The following is a 20859-nucleotide window of genomic DNA, read 5'->3' as shown; positions in this document are numbered from 1 at the left end:
GTTTTTTGTGACCAAGAAGTAAGTGCTCCAATCACTTTATCACACAAAAAAATAAGAGTTGTAGAAATATTGGAAACACAAGACAGCCATGACATTATGTACTTTACAAGTGTATGTAAACTTTTGATCGTGTCTGTATGTAATCAATAGTGATTAGACATCTTTTTCTGGGAGTGCACCTCTTTGGCTTGATTTCCTTTAGGAGTTTGGGGACCTGCTTTACTTTTATGTTCTCTTATTAGGCCAACACTTGTGTGTAGTCAACAAATCATGATGTGTTTAACATTTAAAACATTGTCTCTACAATTATTGATGGCTGCATAAATGGGAAAAGATTCCCATTTTTTTCCATGGAAAAAATATAGTTGAATTTTGAATCATTCGAGTTGAACGAGTGTCCTTCAATGGATTGTGCTCAAAATTAAATGGTCCTCTGTGTCTTAGAAGTAGGTAGTAGAAGTACCAATTATTACATTTTAACACTTAAAGCAACACTAAGGAATAACTTTACCTTCAAGTACTAGTTTCATAATCATCTCGATAGTCCATTGGCTTGTCAGAAGAAGAATAGTATCTTTATACATGTTCAGGCAACTATAAGTCACCTACTTAAATGGTCTGTAATATTGATGGACCAGCCAGGACACTCCTCGGTACTAAGAGTTATGTGCTATGCTTGTGCAAAATGTGGTGGTTTATGTTTAGTATGTGCACTTTCTTTTTGTATATATGTACAGTATGTTTGCTACTGTCGTTTTGTATTTATTTGACTTAAAACTATGGGTATCCTGATCTGATATTGATATCGGTCTGATAGCAGCAAAAGAACAAGTATCGGATTACAGCGGCTTTCATCCCAAGGCTTCAATACAAGCAATCCTACAAAAAGGCTACTAGAAACTAATACATCGAGCTCTGCAATAAGCATCCATAAAGGCCTACTGAAATGAGATTTTCTTATTTAAACAGGGATAGCAGGTCCATTCTATGTGTCATACTTGATCATTTCGTGATATTGCCATATTTTTGCTGAAAGGATTTAGTAGAGAACATCGACGATAAAGTTCGCAACTTTTGGTCGCTAATAAAAAAGCCTTGCCTGTACCGGAAGTAGCAGACGATGTGCGTGTGACGTCACGGGTTGTAGGGCTCCTCACATCCTCACATTGTTTATAATCATAGAAACTAGCAGCAAGAGCGATTCGGACCGAGAAAGCGACGATTCCCCCATTAGATTTGAGCGAGGATGAAATATTCATGGATGAGGAAAGTTAGAGTGAAGCACTAGAAAAAAAAAAAAGAAAGGCGATTGCAGTGGGAGCGATTCAGATGTTATTAGACACATTTACTAGGATAATCCTGGAAAAACCCTTATCTGCTTATTGTGTTAATAGTGTTGTAGTGAGATTATAAAGTCATACCTGAAAGTCGGAGGGCTGCGGTGACCGCCAGTGTCTCTGAGAGAAGCCAATGGAGGAGCCAAGAGGACAGCTGCTGCAGGAGGACGCTAACTCCGCACAAGTATCCGTTAAGAGCCGACTTAATACCACAAATTTTCTCATCCAAAAACTTGCTGGTTGACATGTGGTAGAGAAACATGTTCGCTAAAGCTTAACAACAAACAAAGAAACACCGGCTGTGTTTCGGTTGCTGCAATCCACCGCTTTCCACCAACAGCATTCTTCGTTTTAGTCTCCATTATTAATTGAACAAATTGCAAAAGATTCAGCAACACAGATGTCCAAATTACTGTGTAATTATGCAATGAAAAGAGAGGACTTTTAGCCGTAAGTGGTGCTGGGCTAAAAATGTCCGCTCAACCAATAATGTCACAAACACGCGTCATTATACCACAACGTTTTCAACAAGAAACTCTGCGGGAAATTTAAAATTGTAATTTAGTAAACTAAAAAGGCCGTATTGGCATGTGTTGCAATGTTAATATTTCATCATTGATATATAAGCTATCAGACTGTGTGGTCGGTAGTAGTGGGCTTCAGTAGGCCTCTAATTGATAACTATTCCAGTTTAAAATGCCACGTGTCAATAAAAACAAGTGTCAAATGATGATAGTTGCATATTACAAAGTATCCAAGGCTGAAGTGTATTACGAAGTATCCAGCAACAAACGTGTCCGCATCGTTCAACTTACTGCGTCATGATCTTAATTTAATAAATTGTTGTGACCACTTGGTGTCACCACAACACAAATGAACACACCATTTCAAAAGCATGAATCCGTCATAAAGTTAGTGTTTTCATACCGACCATTGTTCTGAGTATTTTTTTAATTGAATAAACCTTTTCTAACATTCCGCACTACAAAATAATAAAAGTATGAATGATTTGTGCTGATATTATAAGGGATCAATATCGATATTGGCCAATATTCAAGGCTACAATGTCGGTATGGTATCGGAAGTGAAAAAGTTGTATCTGCACAGCCCTACGTAGAAGTACAGTACTTTAAACTTTAAACCGAACAAACCTGTTTGTTTTGGGCTATTTATTGACAGAAGAATTTGAGGAACTGTGATAAACTGTCTCAGAGTAAAAGTTTTTTGGGGAAGAAAAACGCACATAAAACGCTTGTCTGCAAATATTAGAATGATTTCCCTTTTTCTCAGGGCTATCTAAGCTAAAATGCTTCGATGTTTTGTTCGGATCGCTTAACACAGTGTTTTTCAACCTCTATTGGGGCAAGACACATTTTTTTCTGAAAAAATACGGAGGCACACCACCCGCAGAAAATGTTAAAAAATGAAACTGCACCAGGTCGTTGTGCCTTATTCTGAGTTTTGTTGTGTAGTGCTTTAGTGCTTTAGTTCTTGTCTTGCGCTGTTATTTTGGTGGCCCTTCCTGTTTTGTTGGTCTTTTCTTGTAGCAGTTTCATGTCTTCCTTTGAGTGCTATTTGTGTTAGCAAGCAAGCCTATTTACGTTGTTGCTATTCTTCTTTGTGTGGACATTGTTGATTGTTATGTCATGTACGGATGTACTTTGTGGACGCCGTAAGTTTTTGCTGTTGTCCATCATTCTGTTTCTGTTTACTTTGTAGCCAAATCAGTTGTACTTTCGTTTTGCATAGCCTTACATACCTTTTTAACTTTCCCATTGTTGTTTTATGTAGAGCTTCTGTTGTTCAACAGTGCGGGGTCTCCGCTGTCGTATTTTACGCTTCATAATGCGCCACACATTTTCGATGGGACACGGGACTGGACTGCAGGTTTTCCACGAAAGTACCCGCACTCTTTTTTACAAAGCTACGCTGTTGTAACACGTGCTGAATGTGGCTTGGCATGGTCTTGCTGAAATAAGCAGGGGCGTCCATGAAAAAGACGGCGCTTAGATGGCAGCATATGTTGTTCCAAAACCTGTATGTACCTTTCAGCATTAATGGTGCCTTCACAGATGTGTAAGTTACCCATGCCTTGGGCACTAATGCACCACCATACCATCACAGATGCTGGCTTTTGAACTTTGCGTTGATAACAGTCTGGATGGTTCGCTTCCCCTTTGGTCCGGATGACACGATGTCGAATATTTCCAAGAACAATTTGAAATGTGGACTAATCAGACCACATAGCACTTTTCCACTTTACATCAGTCCATCTTAGATGATCTCGGGGCCCAGAGAAGCTGGCGGCGTTTCTGGATGTTGTTGATAAATGGCTTTTGCTTTGCATAATAGAGCTTTAACTTGCACTTACAGATGTAGCGACAAACTCTATTTAGTGACAGTGGTTTTTTGAAGTGTTCCTGAGCCCATGAGGTGATATCCTTTAGAGATTGATGTCGGTTTTTGATACAGTACCGTCTGAGGGATCGAAGGTCACGGTCATTCAATGTTGGTTTCCGGCCATGCCGCTTACGTGGAGTGATTTCTCCAGATTATGGACCGTAGATGTTGAAATCCCTAAATTTCTTGCAATTGCACTTTGAGAAATGTTGTTCTTAAACTGTTTGACTATTTGCTCACGCAGTTGTGGACAAAGGGGTGTACCTCGCCCCATCCTTTCTTGTGAAAGACTGAGCATTTTTTGGGAAGCTGTTTTTATACCCAATCATGGCACCCACTTGTTCCCAATTAGCTTGCACACCTGTGGGATGTTCCACATAAGTGTTTGATGAGCATTCCTCAATTTTATCAGTTCTTATTGCCACCTTTCTCAACTTCTTTGTTAAGTGTTGCTGGCATCTAATTTTAAAGTTAATGATTATTTGCAAGGGCTTCACGGTGGAAGAGGGGTTAGTGCGTCTGCCTCACAATACGAAGTTCCTGCAGTCCTGGGTTCAAATCCAGGCTCGGGATCTTTCTGTGTGGAGTTTGCATGTTCTCCCCGTGAATGCGTGGGTTCCCTCCGGGTACTCCGGCTTCCTCCCACTTCCAAAGACATGCACCTGGGGAGAGGTTAATTGGCAACACTAAATTGGCCCTAGTGTGTGAATGTGAGTGTGAATATTGTCTGTCTATCTGTGTTGGCCCTGCGATGAGGTGGCGACTTGTCCAGGGTGTACCCTGCCTTCCGCCCGATTGTAGCTGAGATAGGCGCCAGCGCCCCCCGCGACCCCGAAAGGGAATAAGCGGTAGAAAATGGATGGATGGATGGATGGATGGATGGATGGATGGATTATTTGCTAAAAAAAAAAGTTTATCAGTTTGAACATCAAATATGTTGTCTCTGTAGCATATTCAACTGAATATGGGTTGAAAATGATTTGCAAATCATTGTATTCCGTTCATATTTACATCCAACACAATTTCCAAACTCATATGGAAACAGGGTTTGTACAAACAGTGGGATTTCTAATAATTTGGAAGGTTTGTGTCATGTTTGTCCTCCTACAGAAAATATATTCAAACTAAAAATATTTTTTTTCCTTCATCTTATGATTAGGAAAACGCTGCCCTAAATGACCTATTAACACAACGGTATACTCCACTCCAGAGAGTTGGTTAGTGCTGAAATCTCACTGGTTGCCCAGAGGCGCCATCCTGGTTTCCTAATGTCAACTTTCACCAGGAAGTCTCCCAGGTTTTCGTGTCAGAGAGACCACTGAGGTGACCGCACTTTTAATGAACATGCCCGGCTTGTAGAGGCCGCTTGGCCAAAAGTGAAGTTGCGATGCAGACGACCGTGCTTTAAAGACAGAAGCTCTTTGTTTCAGTGACCATGTAGTTCACGCTGACGGTCAGAAATCTAACCTTTGCAAGGGGTCTGGAGGAATGACTTGCGTGTGCATGCTGGAGTGTGTGTGGGGGGCAGGGGAACACACACACACACACACACACACACACACACACACACACACACACACACACACACACACACACACACACACACAGGACATGAAGGGAGTAGGGGGAGTGTATCTTTTGCCACAGGGAGGGGTGAAGAAGGGAGGAGGAGGCATGCTGGTTCATTCCCTGAACTTCATTTTATACACAACTTTGTGGCTGGTCCACAGAAGGTTAAAGATCTTGCTGAGCTTGGTACACTTCTTCAGTTTGGAGATCCAACCAGCCGGAGAAAGATGTCGGATTCTGGAGTTAATCCACACTTGGAGGGAATTATTTCTGATTTTGAAGGTCGGTGTTGTTGTCTTTCTTTCCTGGAAACGTGCATAAGTGACTGTAATGTGTAGTTATACACAGTAATTTGATGCAGTCTTTTGACGTGTGTGTGTGTGTGTGTGTAAGATATGTACATTAACATTGTCATACACCATCAATGGCAGCAATAAACCCAAAACTGCAATACCTGAAAACCTTTAGCTGTCATAATACAAGAACAGGGGTGTCAAACTCATTTTAATTGAGGGCTACATTGCAGTTAAGGTCGCCGTCAGAATGTTTATATATAGAATTTCCTAATTATATTACAAAGTAGCATTTGCATTTGAATATTATATTTTTTACAAACACAGTCAAATAATCTTTTTAATTAAAAGCAAAAGCTGGCAGTCTAGTCGCCAAAATTTGACTGTGAAATTTGTAACTTTTTGTACAGCATATTACTGTAAATCAGGGGTCCCCAAACTAACGCCCGCGGGCCAGATCCAGCCCACCAGCGTCCAAAATCCGGCCTGCCAGATGTACCAAGTAAAAAAATTCTTTAAAAAAATAAAATAAAAAATAATAATAAAATATATTTAAAAAAATATATATATATATTTATTTTTTTATTATTTTTTTTCTTCATTTAAAAAAAAATATATACATACTTTTATTTATTTATTTATTTATTTTTTAAATCTATCTTTTTTAATCCGTTTTCTACTGCTTGTTACCCTCAGTGTCTCCTCGCCACTCAGGCAAATCATGTTGTCTAAAAATGCATTTTCCAATCAATAACGTAACCTCATTCCGCTCGGAATATATATATATATATATATATATATATATATATACATATATATATATATATATATGTATATATATATATATATATATATATATATATATATATACATATGTAGGTGTGGGAAAAAAATCACAAGACTACTTCATCTCTACAGATCTGTTTCATGAGGGGTTCCCTCAATCATCAGGAGATAAATAAATAAATAAATGGGTTGTACTTGTACAGCGCTTTTCTACCTTCAAGGTACTCAAAGCGCTTTGACACTACTTCCACATTTACCCATTCACACACACATTCACACACTGATGGAGGGAGCTGCCATGCAAGGCGCCAACCAGCAGCCATCAGGAGCAAGGGTGAAGTGTCTTGCTCAGGACACAACGGACGTGACGAGGTTGGTACTAGGTGGGATTTGAACCAGGGACCCTCGGGTTGCGCACGGCCACTCTTCCACTGCGCCACGCCGTCCGAGATGATTGAGGGAAACAGTTCTGTAGAGATGAAGTAGTCTTGTGATTTTTTCCACACCTACATATATATACATATATATATATATATATATATATATATATATATATATATATATATATATGTATGTATGTGTGTATGTATACAGACCGGCCCCCAGCCAAACGTTTTTAACCCGATGCGGCCCCAGAGTCAAAAAGTTTGGGGACCCCCGCTCTAAATGGAAAAACAGGTACCACAGTTTTAAAATTAAAAATTTAAAAAATGGGCCAGCGAGCTGCCAACTGTAAAATTTATAGTTGTTGTTTTTAAAGCAAACAATTGGATGGATAACTTGCTTTGAAATCATAAGTCAAGCAGAGATTGAAGTATATTTTTATTTAGATAAAGCTGTTTGGAATGTGTGATGATATATTTGTCGGATTATTGGATACTATCCATCCATCCATTTTCTACCGCTTATTCCCTTTCGGGGTCGCGGGGGGCGCTGGCGCCTATCTCAGCTGAATTTTAAAATAAATACAATTGCATGCAGTACATGCATTTTTTTCCGTCAATATTAATGCATTTTGACGCATTATATTTTCAGGCTTTCGCGATCCATATAACATGGCATGCCAGGCCAGATCTGGTCCCCGGGCCTTTAGTATAACACCTGTGTACCAGGGGCGTCGCCAGACATATTTCACTGGGGCACGTGCCCCACTGTTGATCTGCAGTGCCCCAGTAAAAATTTCACCAATAAAAAAAAACGCTTCAGAGTTTTAAGTCTACATAACATAAACAACAGCGCACATACTACTTAGTATGGTAATTGATTGCTACTGTATTCACTCCACGAAACAGTGAGCACATGGCTACTTAATATGGTAATTTATTCACGTGTCTATCGAGACTTCGGTTGAGAGAGAGAGGGAGAGAGGGGGGGGGGATTCGAATCACTGCGTGAGGTAGGTGACGTTAGCCAACAACAATTTGTTAATTACAATATTTTGATTTTGATTTGACTCAAACTGTAACTCCTAGATGGATTTAAGAAAGTTATTCGCCTGCAGCAGAGAAGAAGCGAGGAATGTGAGATGTAAGTGAAGTCCTGGCTAGCTAGGCAACATCATTGTCTTAAGTTGATGCTAAGTTAGCTAACATTATTCCTTGTATCAAGACAAACATATTCATTTGCTGTACGAGCTGTTGGGGGAATTTCCAATGAACATGAAACATAATGTTGGTTATTGTCTGCTGGTTCTGCATCAATGATGATTTCGAGTAAGCATGTGTGAGTTGAGTGCTTCTCAAATGGTTTATCTTCAGGAAGAAATTTTTTTTTCCATTTCATCAAGTCGTGAGCCAAATTTTTAAATCATTCAAGTTTATTTCACAGAAAAATAGCACAGCAGACTTGTCTTGTTAATCGGTGTGACTTTGACTAAAATAATCTTGTTTTGTCACCAGAAAAATGGCTTTAGCTAAAGCATCTGGTTTTATTTCCAGAAAAAATAGTAACATTTCTGTATTTGTTTTCAAAAAGATGGCTGACAATATCGGGTTTTGTTGCCCCATTTAGATTCTTTTTAAATATATTTCCATGTCTGTCCTGAGTCCTCCTCCAACTTGTTAGTCGGTTTGCCTTTTGCTAAAATACTCACTAATAGTCACTAGAAAAAAGGCTAAAATAATCTGGTTTTGTTGCCACAATTTGGTTTTTTTCTCCCTAAACTTTTTTTTTTTCATGCACACATCTGACTGCGACTCACTGAAAATGACACACAATCCACTTTCATGTCGCGACCCAGCAGTTGGGAACCACTGGTCAACTGTATAACAGTTACTGTAATATTTCCATGTCTGTCCAGAGTGATTGACCACTTTGCAAAAATGAAAAGGACACGTTACAGTTTACTTCTCAGAAAATGATTCCCTGAACAGACACACAACAGTTGTTCATTTATTCTACTACTGTGGCTTTATTGTTTTGTGTATATTTTATAGTTTTGTGTATCTGAAATAGGATTAGCCACATTGACATAAATAGAAATTAAATAATATAAAAGAACCCAGAGATGTAGGGGTGTTTTATTTTTTGTTTTACTTTTCTAGATGTTAAATTTGCAGATGATTACTGAATATATATTTCAAAAAGATTCATTGATCTTCCTTTTTGCTTTTACCAGTAGCAGTTTAGAAGTCTGGAGTAAAAAAGTCCTCAAGTAGGTCAAATAAATTAGTTAATTTCAGGTGGTTAATCAAAGATCCATACAACATAATCTGATATGATTTCATAGTTTAAAGCACTATTTATGTATATTTTATGATAAATAAGTGCTAAAAATGTTTTTGCTTGCGCGCTTTGCACGCTCACATGAATTATTTGTGCCCCAGGTGTGCCCCAGTACAGTATTAGGTCTAGTGACGCCCCTGCTGTGTACTAGAACCTCCTGGATGCCAACCTCCTTTGCAGTGGACATTTGGTTTTTGCACAATAGGGTTGTTTTCTTTAAAATGTATACATCTGACAAAAACAAATTGTCCAAAAACAGAGGACACTGGTTTGCAGTCCAAACAATTACACCACACTCCTTTACGAAACTATGATATATTTATTGTAAATAATTCTATAACTTATTAAATGATGGCGTAAGTCCAAATTTCTTAGTTTTAATGTGCTCCGTTTTTGGAGGTTTATGAATCTTACAACAACTCACGATTCATATAGATTCTGATTCTTGGGGTGACGAAGAACCAATTCTCGATTCAACGCAATCCCTGTTTTAAACAGATTCTCGCAGTATATTATTTGGTAAATACATTATAATATCAACTTTTCATAACAATTTACAAGATACAAAAGCTCCTCCTTTGGCTACTGACGATTGATGTATATGCACAGTGCAGAGATGGCCGAGAAAACGTCTTTAAAAAACAATTTTTGAAAATTTACCGATCAATTCAGAACAGTAACGAATATAAATCATGATTGAGATGTCAATCTATTTTTAGCTTCATTTGAGTAAGAATCAAATAACCCTAAAATGTTCAGTCGCCTAACACAACTATAAATAGAATAGAATATTAGTTTATTAGTTTATTAAGGATCCCCATTAGTCTACACCGCAGTGGAGACTATTCTTCCTGCGGTCCAGAATAGAAAGTACTTTATTGATCCCTGGTGGAAATTCAGCACCACAGTTCGCTCACAATAGACAATAATAACAATAAATAATATATAACATATATATATAATATATGAAAAGTATTAATATATTCTACATATATTCTACATTTAAGTGCAGTCAAGGAACATATGCATTATACAGTCTGATGGCTGTCGGTATGAAGGACCTCCTGTGTCGTTCCGTGTTGCATTTAGGGAGTCTGAGCCTTCCACTGAATTAAAAAACATTTAGCATTAGCGTATTTTGCTAACAATTTTCTTTGGTATGGAATTACGTACGGTAGTGAAGGGATTCATATGGTCTCGTTCCTAGGTGGATCTCACATGAGAGAAAGCGTTGTGGGTGGACAATCCTTTTGCAATGCAGTCTACTGAAAATGATGAAAAGCGCCACTCTACATAGCAACCGACGCTGTGGCCAAAATTGGAATTGCCCAAAAAAAAAAAACACATTTCAAGATATTTATCATTATACTGCCATCTGGCGGCTGAAGTGGATAGTGCACGCCCCAAATTCGTCACATTTCAAGTGTCAGGTAAACCGCGACGAGTGGAGCTGTATGAATTGCCGTCTTACTGTATGCCATAGCAAAGCTTTTTCTAATAGGTATCTGTTTTCTGAACTAAACAGACATCTTTGTGTGGTTATTACAGTGTAACCTTTAAAGTTGAACTTCTAAAAAGATGTATAGTTTGGAATTTTAACAAAATGTTTGGGAAAAGTTTGCCTTCACAGTCCATATTGAACCAAAGTCATTTGAAATTTAGCATATTGTGCCATGGCATAGCCTCGCTGATATTACCACAGTTTAGTTTGTTTTTAAATCCGTATGCAAAGTTCGGATTAAAAATTGCTGGTATCCTGGAATTGGATATTTCTAATTCTATTTTTATTTTGCCATAGCACAATAATAATTTGTAAAGAATTTAACGTAACTGGATTTGTTTAACCAAATGAATTTTCTTATAGTTCCCTTTAAATAAATGCCTGATGTTAATTGAGTTTACACATCCAAATGTAGCTAGCGACTTAGTATTACTTTCTTTAAAACATGTATTCAGTTTTTTTTTTTACTTTAGAAAGGTATATGGTTGAAAACGATAATGATGCCAAAAAACACAAAAAAAAGATGGGAAGTCCTCAAAGGCTTATTTTGAAAATATAATTATGTTTATAGATATGTAACAACAACAACACATATGCTATCTGTTGTTGTGTTCCCTATTTTTAGTGTACAAAATTGCAGGTGTGTGTTACTCAGTCCGACCTGGACACAATCTGGACTGTACATAGATTCTAATTTTGAAAATGTAGTTTTGTTTATAAATTATATGCAATCTGTTGTGTTCCCTAATTTTTCAGTGTACATGGATGAAGCTGTGTGTTGCTGAGCCGGACTTAGACATTTATCTGGACTGGACCTGGTTTTAAAAACTCTTTAAACAAATCAAATTTAAATTACAAAGTAAGACAAATAAATAAAAAAAAAACATTTTCATGGATAAAAAAGAAAGTAAAACAATATAAAAACAATAAAAAATAGTAATTCATGAAAATGTTAGTGGACCATACTTGCCAACCTTGAGACCTCCGATTTTGGGAGGTGGGGGGTGGGGTGTGTGGTCGGGGGCGTGGTTGGGGGCGTGGTTAAGAAGGGAGGAGTACATTTACAGCCACAATTCACCCAGTCAAATATTTTATATCTATATGTATATATATATATATATATATATATATATATATATATATATATATATATATATATATATTTTTTTTTTTTTTTTTTCTTGAATTTCAGTGTTCATTTATTTACACATATACACACATATAACACTCATCTACTCATTGTTGAGTTAAGGGTTGAGTTGTCCATCTTTGTTCTATTCTCTGTCACAATTTTTCTAACCATATGCATGTACAGTAGATGGCAGTATTGTCCTGTTTAAGAGTGTCACAACATTGACTGATGTTGTTGTGTGTGGTTACCGCGCTGGGAGGACATTAATGAAACTGCCTAACAATAAACCCACATAAGAAACCAAGAACTCGCCCTCGATCATTCTACAGTTATAACGTCATTGGGCAGACACGTTGTTTATATTGTGGGAAAGCGGACGTGAAAACAGACTTTCCTCACTCAGGTCCGCATTCCGAAATTCAGGCAGAGCTGTAGGGGGCGTGGCCTCCAGCTCTGCCTGAATTTCGGGAGATTTTCGGGAGAAAATTTGTCCTGGGAGGTTTTCGGGAGAGGCTCTGAATTTCGGGACTCTGCCGGAAAATCCGGGAGGGTTGGCAAGTATGCCAGCGGCACACACAATCATGTGTGCTTCAGGGACTGTGTCCCTTGCAGATTGTGTTGTCTATGTTGTGGGAACCAGAATATTGGTAGCAGAAAGAAACAACCTCATTTGTGTGAGTGGGTGTGGATGAGTGTGAATGGGGAGGGAGTTTTTTTTGGTTGATGAACTAATTGAAAGTGTATCTTGTGTTTTTTTTATGTTGATTTAATAGATAAATAAAACATTTTTTGCTAGCCTTTGCTCTGTATGCTCGTTATACAGCACTTTATCTTGATTAATTACCTTGATTTGGTGTTACATTACGTTGGTGAACAGTTTTATTTCTGTTTAAGTATTTTCTAATAGGCATTTGGAGGGAAAAAGTCAAATCTTAACTTGTCAACTTTTGCTGTAGTGTTTGGGCGGTACAGCTCGGTTGGTAGAGTGGCCGTGCCAGCAACTCGGGGGTTCCAGGTTCGATCCCCACTTCCGCCATCCTAGTCTCTGCCGTTGTGTCCTTGGGCAAGACACTTTGCCCACCTGCTCCCAGTGCCACCCACACTGGTTTAATTGTAACTTAGATATTTCGGTTTAACTATGTAAAAGCGCTTTGAGTCACTAGAGAAAAGCGCTATATAAATATAATTCACTTCACTTCACTGCTCAGTATGCTGGTTATACAACCCTTAAAGGGGAACATTATCACCAGACCTATGTAAGCGTCAATATATACCTTGATTGTGCAGAAAAAAGACCATATGTTTTTTTAACCGATTTCCGAACTCTAAAATGGTGAATTTGGCGATTTAAACGCCTTTCAATTGTTCGCTGTCGGAGCAATGACCTTTCACCCGTGACGTCACAACATGAAGCAATCCGCCATTTTCTCCAACACATTACACACACCAAGTCAAATCAGCTCTGTTATTTTCTGTTTTTTCGACTGTTTTCCGTACCTTGGAGACATTATGCCTCGTCGGTGTGTTGTCGGAGGGTGTAACAACACGAACAGGGACGGATTCAAGTTGACTTACGTGGAGTGTGCTAATCAGACATATCAATGGTCACGGCATGCTAATCGATGCTAACATGCTATTTAGGCTAGCTGTATGTACATATTGCATCATTATGCCTCATTTGTAGCTATATTTGCATCCATCCTTTCCCTCCAACCACATTTAATGCCAAACAAACACATACCAATTTACAGATTCAAGTTGCACCAGTTGTCAAAAGATGCGAAAGTCCCTCGTTTGTTCTGTTCTGTCGTAGCATTGCTACCGCTGATAGCGATGCTACGACAGAGATGTGTGGATATCCTGCGACACTCAAAGCAGATGCATTTCCAACAATAAAGTCAACAAAATCACAAAAGTGAGTTTTGTTGATGTTATTGACTTATGTCACGGCAGTCATGCCGTGACATATTTGGTCACGGCATGACTGCAAGCTAGTCAATGCTAACATGCTATTTAGGCTAGCTGTATGTACATATTGCATCATTATGCCTCATTTGTAGCTATATTTGCATCCAGCCTTTGCCTCCACCCACATTTAATGCCAAACAAACACATACCAATCGACGGATTCAAGTTGCGCCAGTGGTCAAAAGATGCAATCGTTGGTTAGAAGGTGATCACCGAATTCATCGTCGTTGCCTTTGTCTGTCGCGATATGGCTCAATAGCTTCAGTTTCTTATTAAATTTTGTTTTCGCTATCTGCCTCCACACTTCAACCATCCGATTCAATACAGTACATGCGTAATCTCTTGAATCGCTTAAGCCGCTGAAATCCGAGTCTGAATCCAAGCTAATGTAGCTATATCTTTCTGTTCCATCCGCCTTGTTTGTTTGACGTCACAGGAAAATGGACGGTTGGATATAGCGATGGTGAAAATCAGGCACTTTTAAGCAGTTTTTCGGGATATTGCGTGAAGGGTAAAATTTTGAAAAAAACTTCGAAAAAAAAAATGGGTCACTGGGAACTGATTTTTATTGGTTTAACCCTTCTGAAATTGTGATAATGTTCCACTTTAAATTTAGTTTGCTGTTTCACTCCATAGCCAAACGTTTCAATTTAACTTTATTTTAAGTTGTTTATTTGAAAGGTAATACTACATTTGGGGGGAAAAGTCCAATCTTAACTTGTCATTTTGTGAGGTGGTATGTTTGTGTCACAGCATTTCTACTTTGAGTCAGGTTACAACAGCACCCTTTGCCCCACACAAGGCTACTTACATGTCACAACAGTGCGAGCCTGCGCACATGTAGTGCTTTAGGGTGTGGCCACCTTACCTTTGACAAATGACTACCATTAGCACAGGGACAGTTTACAGCGTGACCCAATATGGTCACGTTTGACTCCTAATGACCAAGAACGAGAAGACCAGGCTTCTAAAGGGGAAGGAGTTCACACACCCACGGTGAATGTTCCGGTGACTAAGTCCACTTCTTTTATTCTGTAAGGGGAAAGAAAGCAACAAGTTACATAGCATGACTAAGTAAAACTAAGAGTCATCCAGTAACTTGCAATCAAAGAGACGACATAGAAGTTAAAAATAAACTTTTACGGAAGATGTGTACTAACAATCGCGATATGTCCCTCTTGTGTTTGTTGGAACAGTGTGACATGGCTTCCTTTTGTCATTGTTATTCTTTCTTCCTCTCCTACCTTTTTCCTTTTCCTTCTCCGGTCCTGCTGGCTTCCTCCAGCTGCTTCGGAGCCATCGCTGTCTTTATCAATGGGAGTGTGTTATTGTGACCATTTATCTGCTATGCGCAACAACAAAACTATTTGAGAGCTGCAAACAACTTATTTTAAGCATTTGTTTTTTACAAATCTGGGAAAAACCAAACGGTTTTGATTAGTTGAGTCCAAACTACTGCCTCTGTCCAGTCAGCTATGTCAGTGGTTCTTAAACTTTTTTAGTGATGTACCCCCTGTGATCATTTTTTAAATTCAAGAACCCCCTAATCAGCGCAAATAATTTTTGGTTGAAAAAAAAAGATAAAGAAGTAAAATACAGCACTATGTCATCAGTTTCTGATGTATTAAATTGTATAAGAGTGCAAAATATTGTTCATTTGTAGTGGTCTTTCTTGAACTATTTGAAAAAAAAAAGACATCAAAATAACTAAAAACTGAAAAATAAACAAGTGTTTCAATTATAAATAAAGATTTTTACACATAGAAGTAATCATCAACTTAAAGTGCCCTCTTTGGGGATTTTAATAGAGATCCATCTGGATTTATGAACTTAATTCTAATCACTTCGTCACAAAAAAATAAATCTTTAACATCACTATTTATGAAAAATGTCCACAAAAAATCTAGCTGTCAACACTGAATATTGCATTGTTGCATTTCTTTTCACAGTTTATGAACTTACATTCATATTTTGTTAAAGTGTTATTCAATAAATATATGTTTAAATGATTTTTGAATTGTTGTTATTTTTAGAATATTTAAAAAAATCTCACGTACCCCTTGGCATACCTTCAAGTACCCCCAGGGGTACGAGTACCCCCATTTGAGAACCACTGAGCTATGTTGTTGTTGTTACACTGCTGTTTGTCTAGGGATGGGGGACGTGGCCCAAAATCCATATTACATAATATAATCGTATATTTCTTGGCATATAAATAAGCCATTTCAAAACTAGCGTAAAGCTCCTCTTTTGGCTACTGACGTAGAGTATGCGAGAATGCATTGTGTCATTTCCGGTTTTCCGACATATACACTCTAGTTTTGTACCGATACCAATATTTTGGTACGGGTGCCAAAATTATTATGATCATTTTCGGTACTTTTCGATCCTTTTCTAAATAAATGGAGCCACAAAAAATTGCATTATTGACTTTATTTTAACAAAAAATCTTCGGGGAGGTTACACATATGTTTCTTATTGCAGCTTTGTCCTTTAATAAAATAGTGAACATACAAGACAACTTGTCCTTATTAGTAAATAAGCAAACAAAGGCTCCTAATTTAGTCTGCTGACATATGCAGTAACATATTGTGTCATTTATCATTCTATTATTTTGTCAACATTTTTAAGGACAAGTGGTAGGAAATTAATTATTCATCTACTTGTTCATTTACTGTATATATCTGCTTACTTTCTCTTTTAACATGTTCTCTCTACACCTTTGTTAAAATGTAATAATCACTTATTCTTCTGTTGTTTGATACTTTACATTAGTTTTGGATGATACCACAAATTTGGGTATCAATCCGATACCAAGTGATTACAGGATCATACATTGGTCATATTCAAAGTCCTCATGTGTCCAGGGACGTATTTCCTGTGATATAAATTTTTTTTAAACGAAAGATGTTGTGATGCCCAAAAATATTTACGTAATCATAGTAGTATCGACTAAATACGCTCTTGAATGTCAGGTGTAGATCCACCATTGGCGTTTGTTTACATTTTGACGACATTGATCTACAGTGTGTAGTGAAGCATGTTTAGCTATTCCTTATCCTGCAGGGATGATACTTGTAAGAAACTTACTTAAATGGTCACCATGGAGGCGAGGATTAGTGATGTAGAAGTAGCTAAAACACTGCCGACTGGGGCTGGACTTTCGCCTCTAGCTAGCGAGCCATGTCTTAAACGGCTCTCTCTGAGGGCGTTTCAGTGTTTTAACTTCACCTTTATCGTTAGTTTTTACGCTAAAATGCGTCTGTTCTCCCTTTTCTGTCTACACACTGTGTCTGCTTGAAAGTACGCCGTGTTTGTGTGCTACCGAACATGCTCCTCTGCTCGTAAACCAGCAATGTCACGACGTGATGATGACGGGGCCACAGGGGGTGGGCGTACCGGTACTTTTCAGAGGCGGTATAGTACCGAATATGATTCATTAGTATCGCGGTACTATACTAATACTGGTAGACAGTGCAACCCTAGTACACTTAATTGTAGTTGTGTTTTTCTCTCCCTTAGTCCAGATTCTCATGATTCTGTTATAAAGTAGTAAGCACTTACTCTTCTGTTGCTGGTACAGGAATAGGCTGTTTGTTACTCCCTCACGATGACATTTTTAAACAAAAATATATACAAAACCCAAAACCAGTGAAGTTGGCACGTTGTGTAATTGTAAATAAAAACAGTATACAATGATTTGGGACGGCGTGGCGCAGTGGGAGAGTGGCCGTGCGCAACCCGAGCGTCCCTGGTTCAATTCCCACCTAGTACCAACCATGTCACGTCCGTTGTGTCCTGAGCAAGACACTTCACTATTGCTCCTGATGGGTGCTGGTTGGCGCCTTGCATGGCGGCTCCCTCCATCAGTGTGTGAATGTGTGTGTGAATGGGTAAATGTGGAAGTAGTGTCAAAAGCGCTTTGAGTACCTTGAAGGCAGAAAAGCGCTATACAAGTACAACCCATTTATTTGCAAATCAAGATACTTATTATTCAAACTGAGAAACTTAATTTTTGTTTTGCAAATATTCATTAACTTTGAATTTAATGGCAGCAACACATTGCAAGCAAGTTTGGCACAGGGGCATTTTTACCACTGTGTTACATGGCCTTTCCTTTTAACAACACACAGTAAATATTTGGGAACTGAGGAGATAAATTTTTGAAGCTTTTCAGGTGAAATATTTTCCCATTCTTGCTTGATGTACAGCTTAAGTTGTTCAACAGTCCGGGGTCTCTGTTGTGGTATTTTAGGCTTCATAATGTGCCACACATTTTCAATGGGAGACAGGTTTGGAGTACAGGCAGGCCAGTCTAGTACCCACACTCTTTTACTATGAAGCCACGCTGTTGTAAGATGTGGCTTGACATTGTTTTGCTGAAATAAGCAGGGGCGTCCATGATAACGTTGCTTGGATGGCAACATATGTTGGTCCAAAGCCTGTATGTACCTTTCAGCATTAATGGTGCCTTCACAGATGTGTAAGTTACCCATGCCTTGGGCACTAATACACCCCCATACCATCACAGATGCCGGCTTTTGAACTTTGAAAGAGAAAGTAATTCTAATCTAAAAGGAAATGAGATTTTTAATAAATCTACATTTAGAACAGTGATAATGGAAATAAGTATTTCAATCAGAGGGGTTAGTTAGATAGTGGAATAAAACAATGTAAGTCACTGTGTGTATTCAAAAATATTTAAAAAATCATGATGATGAAAAGATATGACTGAGTAGAAATATTTCTTAATTATTGGTTTAAATCTTGTAAAATAAAAATATTATTAGTTAGTTTAGTCTTTATTTGAAGGGACAATGCACAGAAACATTAAGCTCAAAGACAGCTATGTTCTGTACCAGATTATAGCTAAATAGCTAATTTCTATCTGCAGTCCCTGGCTACCTAAATTAGAGGGATACAAAAATCATGCAATAAAATTATTACAATAAAAATCATACCATATCACGTAATCAAATTAAGAAAAGTCACAAAATGCCTTTTCATGGTCACATACTGTCAAGGGCGTAGAATTGGGTAGGGACGCTAGGGACACGTCCCTACCAATATCCAGCCGCTACTGTGTAGTCACTATCAATACAAGCGCTGCCCATAATGTTTAGTCAATGATTATGGCACAGAAAGGGTTCAATGTCGGTCTCTGCTAGAAGTCCCGCCTCTAACCTAAATATCGCTGCCTGATTGGTTGCCGGTTTCATGCTAACTTACATGTGATTGGCTGTCCCCGCTGTCACTCCTTCTGCTTGTAAAAGCTAGCCTACATGCTAGTTGCTAGCGACCGCACGAGAGGCAGTGCAACTGTCAGTGTAAGTTGTCAACATGTTCGGCATTTTTTGTTCCTGGCACACGGTAGCTAGATGGATTTTAATATCAGTGCTGTGATTTACATTGTGTTTGTGTCTGTTTGCGTGCGTGTGTGCTGTAGGTTTTGAAGGATGTCAATGAAAAGAAAACTGGATATAAGAGACTTCTTTAGGAGTCAAACTGTAAGTTACTTCAAGAAAGTATAGAGGCTCAACAATATTGAATAATTCAACAATATATCACTCCAGTCACGCCCCTTAGAGTGCTATAATGAGCATATACCATGGACTGGAGTGATATATTGCTTTTATAAAACGGTTACCAATAAAGGCAATATGAAATAGGAATACTCAATCAATTTAATGTAGTTTTATTCAACCGGAAATACATATTACCCAATAAAATAGCCTCACTGTGGAAAAAACAGTTCCACCTATCCAGACGTTAGCTCCAAATTACCACTGCATCTCGTCTTTTCCTCCGCTTTTTTTCCAGGTGAAAGTCAATGCTCAGTCCCCTTTACCATTGTTAACCCTCTCCGTAGGTGAAAGTTAACCTTAAACATGTGAATTCAACTACCTCAGTCCGTTTTTTAACATCGTAAAAACATCAGCTGTCTTTTACTACGGACTGCAACAGTCTGTTGTCATGGATACATGACAACAACTTCCATTCATACCAGTCATACGTGCCTGAGGCGGAGTGATAGCCTACGCTGTGATAAGGCTTTAGAATAGTAGCCGTGCTCAATATTTAAACCACGGTTAACAGCCAATCAGATCGCCAGATTTCGCCTTTCCGATTTATTTTTTTTATTTTTTTTTCAGTTTCATGTAACATATTTACAGTACAAAAGCAGCAATAGAAAGAAGTAGATGAGGGGAAAAAATTGTGAGTGATTTAAACACAAGTTGGGGAAAAGATTATTACAGTTTATTTATGTTTATTTACAATGTTGTATTGCATGAATGTATTTCTGATGTTGTTGATGGACAGTAGGCTATGTTAATTGACAGTATGATGCACAGTTGCACTTCAGCCCTACACTAAAGAGTAAAGATGAGAACTCTTCGAAGTTGTCTCCCTTGCTTTCATTTTAGTTACTTTACCCTATAACATCTGCATGACGTGAAATTATGATTGCTAATGTAAAAAAAAACAAAAAAACTTAACTTTAAGAGTGCTGCCTTGGAGCACTTTTGTGTCCCAACCAATCTCAAAATCAAACCTACTCCTTTGCATACTGTACTTAATATACAATACAACCACATCTCATTTACATCATGATATGGTTTTGTAGTCGCCAACATAGAAAGTCCATTGTTGTATTTGTGAAAATAGGGGGCAGATATTATACATTTTTAACTTCTTTCTGCTCTTATTGATTCATTTTTTACTTTAAAGATATATTCATTAATTTTTTTTTTATTCCTTTGTTTGTTTTTTTTTTAGAAACAAAATAAATAAATTAACTGAACTGAAAGAAACAATATAGTTCATTATTATTCTGTTTCCTTTTAAAAAGGTGTACAAATAAGGCTTCCTGCTAAACATTTGCCTGGTTCTCTCCGCGTAAAATTAAATATGATATAGAACAATAAAAATCTCTCAACTAGGCAAAATGTACGGAGTTTTAATAGTGCAACCCTTTACCGGTCCTTTTTTATTTCGTTTGAAACTCCAGTCTCTTTTGACGACTTGATTTACTTATTTGTGAAAAAATAATAATGAAAATGCCATTATTTTGTGACATAATGAGCAAGCACCAGGAACTTATTTAATAACTTTCTGGAATATTGTGTGAGTGTGGGTTGTGCGTGTCTA

General features: G+C 37.9%; 1 protein-coding gene and 1 long non-coding RNA gene across 5 annotated transcripts in view; one reads left to right on the top strand and one right to left on the bottom strand.

The window, feature by feature from the left end:
• LOC133559232 (septin-9-like) overlaps window positions 1-20859 on the top strand; it is a 236503-nt gene that overhangs the window by 68717 nt on the left and 146927 nt on the right. The window contains exon 1 of one of the 4 annotated variants that reach the window (XM_061910797.1): window positions 5430-5588. The exons of the other annotated variants lie outside the window; for them this stretch is intronic. Coding sequence (XP_061766781.1) covers window positions 5534-5588 — 55 coding nt within the window. The 5' untranslated portion in view covers window positions 5430-5533. Of the gene's footprint in view, window positions 1-5429; window positions 5589-20859 lie in introns of those variants that run through there. 4 annotated transcript variants of the gene reach the window in all.
• LOC133559265 (uncharacterized) lies at window positions 5431-15006 on the bottom strand. Its single transcript, XR_009808129.1, has 3 exons — window positions 14955-15006; window positions 14702-14742; window positions 5431-5611 (listed from the first exon to the last, which is right to left on the bottom strand). It is a non-coding gene; the product is annotated as an uncharacterized LOC133559265 (long non-coding RNA).

Source organism: Nerophis ophidion, linkage group LG01, assembly GCF_033978795.1.
Source record: "Nerophis ophidion isolate RoL-2023_Sa linkage group LG01, RoL_Noph_v1.0, whole genome shotgun sequence".
NCBI lineage: Eukaryota > Metazoa > Chordata > Actinopteri > Syngnathiformes > Syngnathidae > Nerophis > Nerophis ophidion.
This window is presented reverse-complemented; position numbering and strand designations above follow the sequence as displayed.